General features: G+C 44.0%; 1 protein-coding gene across 8 annotated transcripts in view; it reads right to left on the reverse strand.

Annotated features, from left to right (window-relative positions):
• LOC135547546 (nck-associated protein 1-like) overlaps window positions 1-15,814 on the reverse strand; it is a 73,023-nt gene that overhangs the window by 27,339 nt on the left and 29,870 nt on the right. For all 8 annotated transcript variants that reach the window (XM_064976644.1, XM_064976643.1, XM_064976642.1 and 5 more), the window contains 2 exons: window positions 15,422-15,567; window positions 7,683-7,815 (listed from right to left, as the gene is read on the reverse strand). In XM_064976644.1, the coding sequence (XP_064832716.1) occupies window positions 7,683-7,815; window positions 15,422-15,567 (279 nt within the window). The remainder of the gene's footprint in view (window positions 1-7,682; window positions 7,816-15,421; window positions 15,568-15,814) is intronic.

Raw genomic sequence — 15,814 nt, forward strand, 5'->3', positions numbered from 1 at the left:
CACACGGCTCCATCAAATCCTCACATGATCTCTCCTATCATTGCTATGCGGATGATACTCCTAGGTGGCGACATGTCTGCCCGGCACTCAGAGATACATCTCAGCTTAGATGTCGGCCCATCACCTGAAGCTCAACCAATCGACAAGACGGAGCGGCTCTTCCTCCCAGATAAGACCTGCACGCTCTAAGACATTTCCATCACGGTGGACAACTGTGTCCCCCTCCCAGAGTGCAAAGAACCTTGGCATGATCATCGACAACACCCTGTCATTCTCTGCAAACATCAAAGCAGTGACTCGCTTCTGCAGGTTCATGCTCTAGTCTACAACATCCATAGAGGTCCCCTGTTGCTCAGTTGGTAGAGCATGGCGCTTGCAATGCCAAGATAGTGGGTTTGATTCCAGGGACCACCCATACATAAAAATGCATGCATGACTAAGTCGCTTTGGATAAAAGTCTGCTAAATGGCATATATTACACTGAGTGTACAAAACATTAAGAACACCTTCCTTATATTGAGTGGCACCCACTTTCCTTCAGGACAGCCACAAATCGTCGGACATGGACTCTATTAGGTGTCAAAAGCGTTCCACAGGCATGCTGGCCCATGTTGACTCCAAAGCTTCCCACAGTTGTGTCAAGTTGGCTCGATGTCCTTTGGGTGGTGAATCATGTTGAGCGTGAAAAACCCAGCAGCGTTGCAGTTCTCGACACAAACCGGTGCACCTGGCCCCAATTACCATACACCATTCAAAAAGGCACTTAAATATTTTGTCTTGCCCATTCACCCTCAAATGGTACACATACACAATCCATGTCTCAATTGTCTCAATGCTTAAAAATCTTTAATCTTTAATTCTTTAACCTGTCTCCTCTCCTTCATCTACACTTATTGAAGTGGATTTAACAAGTGACATCAATAAGGGATCATAGCTTTCACCTGGATTCACATGGTCAGTCAATGTCATGGAAAAAGCAGATGTTCCTAATGTTTTGTATACTCAGTTGATTATAATACACAGGAAGCTGCAAAGATCCTAATCCAGGCATGCTCTGGTCATCTCCAGTCTAGACTACTTCAACTCTCTGTTGGCTGGGCTCCCTGCTTGTGCCACCAAACCCCTGCAACTTATCCAGAATGCAGCAGCCCACTTGGTGTTCAACCTTCCCAAGTTCTCCAATGTCACCCCGCTACTCCACACACGCCACTGGCTTCCAGTCGAGGCTCACATCCACTACAGGACCATGGTGCTTGCCTACGGAGCAGCAAGGGTAACCGACCCTCCCTATCTTCAGGCTATGCTGAACTGAAACCCTACACCCCAACCCAAGCACTCTGTTCTGCCACCTCTGGTCTCTTGGACGTCCCACCCCTACGGGTCAACTCAGTCCAGTGTTCATTTCGGATTTAGCCGAGACTTAGTCATTTTGACGAAAATATATATAAAATTTAAAAAAATGTGACAGTCTAGTTATTGTCAAAATGACAAAAGCAGCAGGCAATTTTAGTAAACTAAATGCCCTTTCATTTTAGTAACATCATATTTGTATTGTCTCATCAACCTATAGTAAACAAAATCACTGACTTCCATGTGCACAAACACACAGTACACCATAGCCTTGTCCTACCAACATATTTTTCTGCATCACATCATATTCTCTGATAAACATCTACAGTGCTGTGAAAAAGTATTTGCCCCCTTTCTGATTTTCTCTATTTTTGATATTGAACATTAACAGATCAACCAAAACCTAATATTAGATAAAGGGAACCAGAGTTTAGATATAACAAAAAAAAGATAGTTATGTTATTTATTTTAAAAAGTTGTGCAACACCCAATTCCCCTGTGTGAAAAAGTAATTGCCTGCTTACACTCAATAACTGGTTGTGGCACCTTTAGCTGCAATGAATGATACCAAATGCTTCCTGTAGTTGGTGATCAGTCTCTCACATCGCTGTGGAGAAATTTTGGCCCACTATTGCTTTAACTCAGTGACATTTGTGAGTTTTCAAGCATGAAATGCTTGTTTCAAGTCCAGCCACAACATCTCAAGTGGGATTAGGTCTGGACTAGGCTATTCCAAAACTTCAAATGTGTTGCTTTTTTAACCATATTCATGTAGACTGTGTGTTTTGGATCATTGTCTTGCTGCATGACCCAGCTGCGCCTCAGCTTCAACTCACAGACGGATGACCTGACATGCTCCTGTAGAATTCTCTGATACAGAGCAGAATTCATGGTTCCTTCTATTAAGGCAAGTTGTCCAGGTCCGGAGGCAGCAAAGCATCCACAAACCATCACACTACCACCATGCTTGACCGTTGGTTGAAGATCTGATAACATTCGGTATCAAAAACAGAGAAAATCAGAAAGAGAATTATCTGGCCATGTAAATGCCTATTTCAGCCTACATTGATATTACACATTACATACAAAACAAACAGACACACGCAAGCAGACAGAGGGACAGAGGAAAGAGAGATAGGCAGGCACAATCAGCAGATGGTGGTGTAAAGTATTGGCGAAGTAGTATGGGTTGCACCTCCATCATTCATCCCGTCATTGACATTGTTATCATCATCATCATCATCATTTCACAGACGCCGCAGCCACATTGATGCCTAAAAGTATAACGGGAGCTAATGACTGTTTCATCCAATGATGTAGTTGAGTCACTAAAGTAAAAGTCTTGAGTCCCCATGCTCGAGTCCTGGTCCAAGTGCTCAAGTCTGAGTCTCTAGGTCCACATGAACTCAAAATAAATTTACCCAGTCAGATATAGTGTAGTGGCGAGAGGGAATTTAGTCAATCAATTCTTTGCTCTCCCTTTCCCTTTTTTTTCCACCAAATGTTTGCATATAGGCTACGTTCAGTTGAAAGATGTTCTCGAATGTTGAAGATAGAAATACCATGAATAGAGCCAACGTTATTCCTTACTCAACATGTCAGAGGAAGGTTTGTTCTACATAGAAATATGCTATCTGAACGTTCTAAACGTTGCATCCTGCTGAACGCGCCCCAGGTTGTTCGCTATAGCTAGCTAATAAGGTGTAGCCTAAACCAATGGTTAACGGTCCAGTCCGCAAGTAGCTACGTTTTAAAACAGCCCGCGATATGCTTCATGAATGTAAAATGCAGCCCACCAATGCATGATAGAGAAAAGTAGTGCCAGTATTATGGGTCATGTCTTTTGAACAGTAACCTAAGGGCTATTTTCTCTGAATAAAAGAGCAGGAAATGTCTACTTTGGCTACAGAACCTATATATGAGATGCAGTGGGAAAAGTGGGAGTGTTGAGCAAGACTACATTTACTGTTGGACATAGGCGGCAGAAAGAGCGCTTAGGCCCAATACTTTTTGTAATGCAGAAAAAACCCTGCCAATGGTGGAACCATCTTCCCCCTGAAGCTAGAACAGCCGATTCCCTGCCCATCTTCCCCCTGAAGCTAGAACAGCAGATTCCCTGCCCATCTTCCCCCTGAAGCTAGAACAGCAGATTCCCTGCCCATCTTCCCCCTGAAGCTAGAACAGCCGATTCCCTGCCCATCTTCCCCCTGAAGCTAGAACAGCCGATTCCCTGCCCATCTTCCCCCTGAAGCTAGAACAGCAGATTCCCTGCCCATCTTCCCCCTGAAGCTAGAACAGCCGATTCCCTGCCCATCTTCCCCCTGAAGCTAGAACAGCCGATTCCCTGCCCATCTTCCAAAAACATCTGAAACCCCACCTCTTCAAAGAGTATCTTAAATGAATCCCATGGCAGTTTGCTCTTTAAACCATTCAGTTTGGTCTTTTTGAAAGCCATAGAGGGTGGGGGAGTTATTTGTTCCCCCAGGCATGGAAGACATGAACAAAGGTTGAAATTTAAAGCTGTGAGTGACAGGTCTCATTTCTCCCTCAGGCCATTGCTAACCGGCAGACTCTATATTAATACTGTGTGTGTGTGCTCCTTACACAACATACTTCAATTATTATCTAGTCACTCAACATTTTCTGAGAAGATTTCACATGGAATAGCTTTCTTTCTAATAATTGTTGCATTTTCATTTTTGTTGAAATGATTATGGCCTAAAAAGGTTCAAATGCTGAGGATTTTTCAAAATAAATAAAACCGGATGTAAAATGACGTTTAGCTGCCAAAAGAATAAAACTAAAAAAATCTAATCAGATGCCTTTCGCTGAAGTTCTGTGACCTTGTTGCGTCCCAAATGGCATCCTTTTCCTTATGTAGTGCACTACTTTTGGCCAGGGAACTATGTAGGGAATAGGGAGCCATTTGAGATGTATGAGGCCCAGAGGTGGGGACCAAGTCACTATTATTTGAGTCACAAGATCCAAGTCTCAAGTCGAGTCTGGAGTCAAGTCCAGGTCGTGCATTCTAAGAGCAAGTCAAGTTGAGTCAAGTCACACGTTTTTTCAAGTCAAGTAAAAAAATGTATACAGGCAATGACTTGTTCAACAAAAAAATCTGTCTATTTATGGAGGCTACTAGACAGCCCTTTATTTAGTCTACAACGCATTGATTATGTAATAATACATTAACAACCAATTCCAAACACATGCTTCACAAGTACATTTTCACATACCAGTAGGCCTATGTTAGTAAGTGTTGCTTGATGCCACCATTGCTGGTGAGCTTGCAACGTAAACAGTTCATATTCTTGATTACCAAATCACTTGATATTCAGAGCCGCATATTTTATTTGACCTTTATTTAAATAGGCATGAGACAATTTTATTTGATATTAATGTATGATTTGATATTCATTTGTCAATCATCTCTCCCTACAATTTGACATTTGTGCTGCACCCGATCTCCTATAGCTGTACAGCAAATCAGCAATCTGTTCACTCAGCAGTTTTCAAACATTTTGACCTGCGAAGCCCAAAAAGGATTGGTTCAAAGCTTGCGACCCCTCGTGCACGCGCGCACAGGGCGAACCCAATCACTCCGCAAATGTAGCCTGTCATTATAGCCATAAACAGTGATGCATTTTCAAAACACAAGATACAGAAATAAACTGCGTTTTACATTTGGAGCTGAAAGTCATTCATGTTAGCAGTCACTATCAACTAGGGCTATTATGTCACTGTCACTTCTCTGGAGGTCAGAGCAAGCAGGATCATAACTGTATGCAGCGGAGGTTGCAGGATCTGTCTGTAGCCTTTTTCTTACTCTCAAACATCGTCATTAATTCTCCAGAATGTAACATCTTCATCCCGTAACTATTGAAGGTAGTGCGATGTTACAGCGATCTTTAGACATATAGCCAGAACTGAGGTATACAATTATAAAAACCACCCAAACTAGGCCTATCTGAAATTTGAAAATGATCAATGAAATCACCAGCTTGTTGTGGCAAAGATGCGTCCGTAGCAGATTTATATGGATAATATTAATGTAGGTATGCTACCCTCTTTTTGCCAGACAGAACAAGCGCTTTCTGGTCATTAATCTGAATATGTGCGTCTGCCTTTGTGCGCGAATGCTGGTGACTGGTCAACAGTTAAGAAGCACAACTTTTTGGTTCTGAAGCACAGATTAGTTTTTGAAGCAAGAGTTTGGTTCAAGGGTCTCCCGGGTTGCGCAGTGGTGAAGGGCGCTGTACTGCAGCGCCAGCTGTGCCATCAGAGTCCCTGGGTTCGCGCCCGGGCTCTGTCGTAACCGGCCGCGACCGGGAGGTCCGTGGGGCGATGCACAATTGGCCTAGCGCCGTCCGGGTTAGGGAGGGCTTGGTCGGTAGGGATGTCCTTGTCTCATCGCGCACCAGCGACTCCTGTGGCGGGCCGGGCGCAGTGCGAGCTAACCAAGGTTGCCAGGTGCACGGTGTACCCTCCGACACATTGGTGCGGCTGGCTTCCGGGTTGGATGCGCGCTGTGTTAAGAAGCAGTATGGCTGGTTTGGTTGTGTATCGGAGGACGCATGACTTTCAACCTTCGTCTCTCCCAAGCCCGTACGGGAGTTGTAGCGATGAGACAAGATAGTAGCTACTACAACAATTGGATACCACGAAATTGGGGAGAAAAAGGGGGAAAAAAGAGAGAAAAAAGAAGCCGACCTGTGTTGATTGACAGTTTGCTGGTTCAGAAAGTGTGCGTTTCACTAGCCAATCAGTTTTTTTGCAATTGCGATACTGTCTCTGGCTGCGTGTAGAGCAATCCACAGAGATTCTGTGCCACAAAATGAGTGACAAGACGTAACAAAACCTGCCCAGATCATTTTAAGTAATCAGTCTCAAGTCAAAGTCGAGTCCCGAGTTTTGCGGCTCGAAGTCCAAGTCATGTCTCAAGATATTTTATTGTCTATCAAGCAGAGTCTCAAGTCATCACATTTGTGACTCGAGTCAGACTCACATCTCTGATAAGCCCTGGTCAAAAATAGAATAGGGTGCCATTTGGGAAACAGACCTTTTACTGTTAATACAAACCACTGTAAAATGTTCCGTGCAAGATGGAAATATTCTTGGAAACATTTAATGCTTTTCCAACATAAATAAAGTTTGCAGCTGCCCAAAGCTATGAGGAGTGGACATAGGAAGAGGAACATTTTGAAAACACGCTGAGAGAGGGAGTTTTGTGAAATCCAAGCCTATGGCTCAATAAATCTATTTTATTTCTCTAAGTGCACTCAGACAGCTCCTAAGCAAAAGGCCCTCCTTTGACCACTCTGCTCGGCCACATGAGAACGCCCATTGTGCCACTTCTTTTGGTACTGTTTGTCAACCAATTAGGAGTGAAAATATGCCTTATTTACCAAACTAAATGGATATTGGACTCCATGTTTGGCAGGAACAAACATGAATGTGCCTGGCGTATTTCAGCAGAGAGGGAAACAGATATCTGTTGTGGAGGCTGTGTGAGCGGAGGGCTTCCACATCCCCCTGGGAGTAGCTAGTAGCTGCACCAGTGTATGGTTCAACTACAGATTTAATAAATCATGCTTTTCAGCCCTCGACTTCTCAGTACACATCCGGGTACACGACCAATGCGCTGGACGCTTCGTTACACAACATTCCACAACCCCAGAAAATTTGCAGTTACTTTCCTGATTCTCCGTATGACTCCATCCTGCTGTTGCGGAAGGAGACAGAGGCAGTGTCCCAAATGGCACACTATTCCTTATTAGTGTGCTACATTTGACCAGGCAAAAGTTGTGGCCAAAATTAGTGCACTAATAGGGAATAGCGTGTCATTTGGGATGCACATATGGGCCTTAGCAGCACTGAGACGGAGCTGAAGGAGACTTTTCCAGTCTGTGTGAGACATCCTGTGAAATGGCCTGTTTCTCTGAGACTAGCAGTCCCCCTAAGAGCTACAAAACTAATGAGAGAGATGAGTCCAAATGGAATAGGCTGCTACTGCACCAATATATTTTACTTAAGATTCCAATTCTTGGAAAGACATCTAAAGAACATACAAAAACATTCATCTTTACATTACATGTATTATACATAAACGTGTCAGGGGCCATTACATGTATTTTATGTATTCATTTATTTAAGTAGGAAAGACCCTTAAAAACATATTTTGCAAGGGCGACCTGATCAATTGAATAAGAGTTATGTTGAAAATACATTTCTCTAATAAATGACTATCGCAGAGTGACCCGCCAGACCTTAGTGATGCTTACTGTGATGTTTTGTGACACAGTGGTAACATCATATCTCAATGGGACACTCACCTCCTCAGGACAGAGCTCATGGGTGCAGCTCATGAAGTGGGTACAGAGCAGAGGGAAGGAGATGGAGTGACGAGACTGGGATGGCAGCTCCAAACACTGCTGGAACATCTTCTCAAACGCACGACTGTAAAAGCTATCAGAAGGGAGAAGGAGAGAGAGAGAGAGAATGGGAAAGAGGAGGAGAGGGAGAGAGAGAGGAGAGAGGAAAAGAGAAGAGAAAGAGACGGAAAGAGGAAGAGAGAGAGGGAAGGAGGAGGAGAGAGAGGAAGGAGGAAGAGAGAGAGGGAAGGAGGAAGAGAGAGAGAATGGGAAAGAGGAGGAGAGGGAGAGAGAGGAGAGAGGAAAAGAGAAGAGAAAGAGACGGAAAGAGGAAGAGAGAGAGGGAAGGAGGAAGAGAGAGAGGGAAGGAGGAAGAGAGAGAGAATGGGAAAGAGGAGGAGAGGGAGAGAGAGGAGAGAGGAAAAGAGAAGAGAAAGAGACGGAAAGAGGAAGAGAGAGAGGGAAGGAGGAAGAGAGAGAGGGAAGGAGGAAGAGAGAGAGAGGAAAAGAGAAGAGAAAGAAATGGAAAGAGGAAGAGAGAGAGGGAAGGAAGAAGAGAGAGAGGGAAGGAGGAAGAGAGAGAGAGAGAAAAGAGGAGTGAAAGAGACAGGAAGAGAGAGAGAGGAGGAAGAGAGAGAGAGAGAGAGAGAGAGAGAGAGAGAGAGAGAGAGAGAGAAAGAGAGAGAGGGAAGGAGGAAGAGAGAGAGGGGAGGAAGAGAGAGAGGGAAGGAGGAAGAGAGAGAGAGGAAAAGAGAAGAGAAAGAAACAGAAAGAGGAAGAGAGAGAGGGAAGGAGGAAGAGAGAGAGGGAAGGAGGAAGAGAGAGAGAGAGAAAAGAGAAGAGAAAGAAACAGAAAGAGGAAGAGAGAGAGGGAAGGAGGAAGAGAGAGAGGGAAGGAGGAAGAGAGAGAGGGAAGGAGGAAGAGAGAGAGGGAAGGAGGAAGAGAGAGAGGGAAGGAGGAAGAGAGAGAGGGGAGGAAGAGAGAGAGGGAAGGAGGAAGAGAGAGAGAGGAAAAGAGAAGAGAAAGAAACAGAAAGAGGAAGAGAGAGAGGGAAGGAGGAAGAGAGAGAGGGAAGGAGGAAGAGAGAGAGAGAGAAAAGAGGAGTGAAAGAGACAGGAAGAGAGAGAGAGGAGGAAGAGAGATAGAGAGAAAGAGGAAGAGAGAGAGAGGGAAGGAGGAAGAGAGAGAGGGAAGGAGGAAGAGAGAGAGGGAAGGAGGAAGAGAGAGAGAGGAAAAGAGAAGAGAAAGAAACAGAAAGAGGAAGAGAGAGAGGGAAGGAGGAAGAGAGAGAGGGAAGGAGGAAGAGAGAGAGAGCGAGAAAAGAGGACGAGAGAGAGAGAGAAAAGAGGAGAGCAAATTTCAAACATCCATCTGGTACAATCATATTTAAATCTGTCCAACCCTCTCCTCTCCTGTGCTGTGCTGTCTCCACCGAACATAAAGAAAAACAACATAACAAAACCTCTAACAGACAGTTACCATGGGGTTTTAGAGGATGAATGATGGCTATATAGCCTATTAGCTTTTACTATGTTTTCCTTGTAAACGACTTTAACTGAATATGGAGGTAGATGTAAATGTAGACTCCAGAGGTAAACCTCCCACTTGCACACTGCACCTTTGATCCAATCTATATCTATTGATATCGCGTCTTCCTGTTTTTACTTTTATACGTACATTTGATATGTTTTTATTAATATTTTACTTTTTCAATCAAATTGCCCAGCAATGGCTCTAAAGGACTCTGAATTCATTCTTTTTTCGGAGATTTGAAGTGGGGCATGCTTACATCTGTATCAGACTCTTTTAAAGAACTGTGTGACTCTCTGAATCTTGAACAATTAATTAATGCACCTACAAGATCAAATCCCAGAGCACCTAACAAACCAACGCTTTTGGATATTCTTCTAACGAATACCCCTCACAAATACACATGGACTGGGACATTCTGTAATGATGTCAGTGATCACTGTGCAAAGCTTGTGTTAGAAATACAAAAAGTACCCTGTTACATTTTAAAGACATTTTAGACAGTTTGATAAGCAAGTGTTTACATGATCTGATTCCCAATGTTGACACTGCCTGGGAATATTTTTATTTTACATTTTTGTCCATTTGTGATCAGCATGACCCTGTGAAGAAATGTAGATTCAGTGGAAGGGACCATCCGTGGTTTTCTGATAACTTAACAGAATTAATTAGAAACAGAAATGTCTCTTGGGCTCAAGATATACATATAAATCCAATTGTATTAGTCACATGCGCCGAATACAACAGGTGTAGACCTTACAGTGAAATGCTTACTTACAAGCCCCTAAACGACAGTTCATTTTTAAAAAATATGGAGAACATTAAGAGAGAAAAGTAACAAGTAATTAAAGAGAAGCAGTAAAAAATAACAATATATACAGGGGGGTGCCAGTAGAGTCAATATGAGAGGGGCACCGGTTAGTTGAGGTAGTATGTACATGTAGGTAGAGTTAATTAAAGTTACTATGCACAGATGACAACAGAGAGTGGCAGATGGTGTGGAGAGGGGAGGGGGGCAATGTGAATAGTCTGGGTAGCCATTTGACTAGATGTTCAGGAGTCTTATGGCTTGGGGGTAGAAGCTGTTGAGAAGCCTTTTGGACCGAGACTTAGCGCTTTGGTACCACTTGCCGTGTGGTAGCAGAGAGAACAGTCTATGACTAGGATGGCTGGAGTCTTTGACAATTTTTAGGGCTTTCATCTGACACTGCCTGGTATAGAGGTCCTGGATGGCAGGAAGCTTGGCCCCGATGGTAGTGCGAACCGCCCAGTACATAATCTGTAGTGCCTTGCGGTCGGAGGCCGAGCAGTTGCCATACCAGGCAGTGATGCGACCAGCCAGGATGCTCTTGATGGTGCAGCTGTAGAAACTTTTGAGGATCTGAGGACCCATGCCAAATCTTTTCAGTCTCCTGAGGGGGAATAGGCTTTGTCGTGCCCTCTTTACGACTGTCGATGAGAATGGGGTTGTGCTCAGTCCTCTTTTTTCTGTAGTCCACAATCATCTCCTTTGTCTTGATCACGTTGAGGGAGAAGTTGTTGTCCTGGCACCACACTGACAGTTCTCTGACCTCCCTATATGCTGTCTCGTTGTTGACGGTGATCAGGCCTACCACTCGTGTCATCGGCAAATTTAATGATGGTGTTGGAGTCGTGCCTGGCCGTGCAGTCATGAGTGAACAGGGAGTACAGGAGGGGACTGAGCAAGCACCCCTGAGGGGCCCCTGCGTTGAGGATCAGCGTGGCGGATGTGTTGTTACCTACCCCTACCACCTGGGGGCAGCCTTTCAGGAAGTCCAGAATCCAGATGCAGAGGGAGATGTTTAGTCCTTCGCTTAGTGATGAGCTTTGAGGGCACTATGGTGTTGAACGCTGAGCTGTTGTCAATGAATAGCATTCTCACATAGGTGTTCCTTTTGTCCAGGTGGGAAAGGGCAGTGTGGAGTGCAATAGAGACTGCATCATCTGTTGGGGCGGTATGCAAATTGGAGTGGGTCTAGGGTTTCCGGGATGATGGTGTTGATGTGAGCCATGACCAGCCTTTCAAAGCACTTCATGGCTACAGACGTGAGTGCTATGGGTCGGTAGTCATTTAGGCAGGATACCTTCGTGTTCTTGGGCAGAGGCACTATGGTGGTCTGCTTAAAACATGTTAGTATTACAGACCCCGACAGGAAGAGGTTGAAAATGTCAGTGAAGACACTTGCTAGTTGGTCAGCGCATGCTCGCAGTACAAGTCCTGGTAATCCGCCTGGCCTTGCGGCCTTGTGAATGTTGACCTGTCTAAAGGTCTTACTCACATCGGCTACGGAGAGCACGATCACACAGTCTTCCGGTACAGCTGGTGCCCTCATGCAGGTTTCATTGTCATTTGCCTCGAAGCGAGCATAGATGTAGTTTGGCTCAGCCGGTAGGTTCGTGTCGCTGGGCAGCTCTCGGCTGTGCTACCCTTTGTAGTCTGTAATGGTTTGCAGGCCCTGTCACATCCGACGAGCGTCAGAGCCGGTGTAGTACGACTCAATCTTAGTTCTGTATTGACACTTTGCCTGTTTGATGGTTCGTCAGAGGGCATGGTGGAATTTCTTATAAGCTTCCGGGTTAGAGTCCCGCTCCTTGAAAGCGGCAGCTCTAGCCTTTAGCTCAGTGCGGATGTCCCCATAATCCATTGTTTTTTGTTCTAGTTACTGGTGCTTCCTGCTTTACTTTTTGCTGTAAGCAGAAATTTGGAAGATAGAATAATGGTCAGATTTGCCAAATGGAGGGAGAGCTTTGTATGCATCTCTGTGTCTGGAGTATAGGTGGTCCAGAGGTCTTTTCCCTCTGGTTGCACATTTAACATGTTGATAGAAATGAGGAAAAACGGATTTATGTTTCTCTGCATTAATGTCCCCGGATGCTAGGAGCACCGCCTCTGGGTGAGAGTTTTCTTGTTTGCTTATGGCGGAATACAGCTCATTCAATGCTGTCTTAGTGATAGCCTACGACTGTGGTGGTATGCAAACAGCTACAAAGAATATGGATGAAAACTCTCTCGGTAGGTAATGTGGTCTTGCAGCTTATCATGAGAAACTCTACCTCAGGCGAGCAATAGCTCGAGACTTTCTTAGATATCGTGCACCAGCTGTTGTTTACAAAAAATACATAGACCGCCGCCCCTGGTCTTACCAGACGCCGCTGTTCTATCCTGCCGGTACATCGTATAATTAGCCAGCTGTATGTTGAGATTGTTGTCGTTCAGCCACAACTCCATGAAGCATAAGATGTAACAGTCTTTAATGTCCTGTTGGTAGTTTAATCTTCCCAATAACTCATCAATTTTTTTGTCCAAAGATTGCATGTTTGCGAGCAGAATTGAGGGGAGTGGGGGTTTATCCGATCGCCTCCTACTCCTCAGAAGGCAGCCCGCCCTCCGGCCTCTCTTTCTCCGCCTCCTCTTCACACAGATCACTGGGGTCGGGGCCTGTTCCCGAGGGAGCCATATATCCTCCGTCTTGGGCTCGTCAGACTCGTGAAAGGAGAAAAAGGATTCTGCTAGTCCGTGGTGAGTAATCGCAGTCCTGATGTCTAGAAGTTATTTTCAGTCATAAGAGACGGTAGCGGCAATATTATGTGCAAAAATAGTTTTAAAAAATGTAAAAAAAGTTTCAAACAACGCAGATAAACAAACAAAAAAACAATTGGTTGGGGGCACGTAAAACGTCTGCCTCTGCTCCGGCGCCATTTTACTCAATGCTCCTGTTGACTCAATGCTCCTTCAGAGTGCTAAGAAAGAAATGTACAGGATTGATCAGGAAGTCCAAATCAGATTTCTATCTAAATACAGTCACAGAGAACCTTAACAACCCTACCATGTTTTGGAAGCTAATCAAAATCAGTGTCAGGTTCTAATGTATCCTCTGGCCTTCCTGACCATTTAATGATGGATTCTAAAGAAGTAAAGACAATATTGTAGAGGTTTTTAACAAGCACTTCATATCTGCTGGTTCAGTTTTTGATAATGGTGGGGCCCAGGTCTCTAATGTAAGTTCTGTTACAGTAAACTATGATATAGACCCTCATGTGAACCATTAACTTTGAGCCTGTTTCTTATGCCGAGGTCTATAAAGCACTAAAGGTAATAGACACAAAGTCTGCTGGCCCAGACAACATGTATCCCTACCTCTAAGATAGCAGCTGGTATTATTACTGAACCCGTGGCTCACATTTTCAACTTGAGTCTCTTGACCAATTCGATACCCAGCATTTGGAAATCAGCTTATGTCCTCCCACTGCTAAAGGGAGGAGATCCCTTAGATGCCAATAACTATTGTCCTATCTCCAAACTCCCTATCCTGGCCAAAGTCTATGAATCCCTATTGAACTCAGTTAAAAAACGTCTTAATTGAAAAGAACATACTGAGCGAGGTTCAGTCTGGCTTTAGATCGAGGCACAGCACCACAACTGCAGCTATGGCAGTGACAAATGACAAACGCACCTGATAAAAAAAACAATATTGTGCTGCTCTGTTTGTTGATTTATCAAAGACATTTGATTCAGTTGACCATGAATTGTTGCTAGCTAGACTCAGTAACATTGGTCTCAGTAAAGGGGCAGTAAATTGGTTTAGGAACTATCTTTCTGACAGAAAACAATGTGAATATACCAACAATCACAAGGCTAGCATTCTTGAGATTAATAGAGGTGTGCCCCAGGGTGCCATTTTAGCTCCTGTATTGTTCTCAATTTGTATTTATGATTTGTGAACTGGGATGCAACCAGCAAAGTTGCATCTATATGCAGGTAATAGTCATATTAATGTGCTCCTTCTCTGGTTCCGGCTGTTGAAGAGCTTCAGACTGCTTTCAGTCACTGCAGGCCTCCCTTTATTGTCTCAAACTGGTCTTGAACGCAGAAAAAAATAAATAAATTAACTTCACCAGAGCTCGCACTCAGCCAAAGAAGGTTACAATTTGTCACATCTGGTGGCTTATTAATTGAAAAAAGTGGCATCCTACAAATACCTAGGTATATAGTTGGATGACATGTTTTCCTTTAAAGTTCATATGGATAATCTTGTGAAGAAACTGAAATCGGGTTTATATTTTAATAGTAAGCCTTGCTTCCTGCTTATGGCTAGAAAGAAGGTTGTTCAGGCCACTTTTCTCTCTGTAATTGATTATGGTGACTTGTATAGATGCAGCCTCCTCCATCTTACAGAAACTGGCCTCTGTTTATAATGCATCCATTGCACTTTATTACAAATGCCAAGTCACTCACCCATTGCACCTTGTACCAAAATGGTAGGTTGGACCTCACTTTATACGCGCAGAAAGCTACATTTGTATGTGTTCATCTACAAAGCCCTTTTGGATAAACTCCCCCTTTACCTCTGTAGTCTGGTCTCCTTCACCACCAGCAGGTAAACTCCCTCTTTACCTCTGTAGTCTGGTCTCCTTCACCACCAGCAGGTAAACTCCCTCTTTACCTCTGTAGTCTGGTCTCCTTCACCACCAGCAGGTAAACTCCCTCTTTACCTCTGTAGTCTGGTCTCCTTCACCACCAGCAGGTAAACTCCCTCTTTACCTCTGTAGTCTGGTCTCCTTCACCACCAGCAGATAAACTCCCTCTTTACCTCTGTCGTCTGGTCTCCTTCACCACCAGCAGTTACCATACCCGGTCTGCTAGGTGGTTGCTACTTAAGTCCCCAGGACATTTACAGTATTAGGTAAGACTGCCTTCTCGTCTTGTTTTTTGATGGGAGAATGTTACAGGAGTGTAAATGCTTTTTTAGGCTGGATCATGCTGGTGAATTGTATTGTAATGCTGTATGTTTAAATGTTGTAATGTATTGATTGTTGCTGCCTCAATTGAAAAAGATCCTGGTAAAAAAAAAAGTGTTTTTTAAATGGGACATGTAGGTTTTTCTAAATAGGAATCCGAATCCCAAATGTAGACGCCTACCAGAAGATGGAGTCCACATAACCTAATACCTTTACTGTTTTAAACAGCTGTGTAACTGAACTGAACATGGAGGTAAATGTCAACGTAGATCCCTACTAGAATAGGCCCTGCTGTAAACTAGCGTCTTGTCCAGGGGGTGTACTTCTACATCAAGCTGCCTCACGCTATGAAAACAGGAGATATGCGCCTGCCTATTGGGTTGTTCTGGCACAAACAAGGTTTACTTACCAGAATATGGAGAGGTCAGACGTCTCCACCAGCATCTCCACCAGGGAATCCACCATCTTGGTGTGAAATATAATGGTATTCATCATCTTGCCTAGCTCACGGTGGTCTGCGATGCCCAGAGAAGCCTTTGACACGCTAGTATAGGCCTGACCAAGAGATAAACAAGGCATTATTGGTATGTCTGACCAGAGGAAAACACAACACGTACCTTCTCATTCAAGAGTTCTTATTTTTACTATTTTCTACATTGTAGAAAAATAGTGAAGACATTATAACTATGAAATAACGTATGGAATTATGTAGTAACCAAAAGTGTTAAACAAAAACAAAATATATTTTATATTTGAGATTCTTCAAAGTAGCCACCCTTTTCATGACAGCTTTGCACACTTG

Source organism: Oncorhynchus masou, chromosome 10 (assembly GCF_036934945.1).
Source record: "Oncorhynchus masou masou isolate Uvic2021 chromosome 10, UVic_Omas_1.1, whole genome shotgun sequence".
NCBI classification, from domain to species: Eukaryota; Metazoa; Chordata; class Actinopteri; order Salmoniformes; family Salmonidae; genus Oncorhynchus; species Oncorhynchus masou.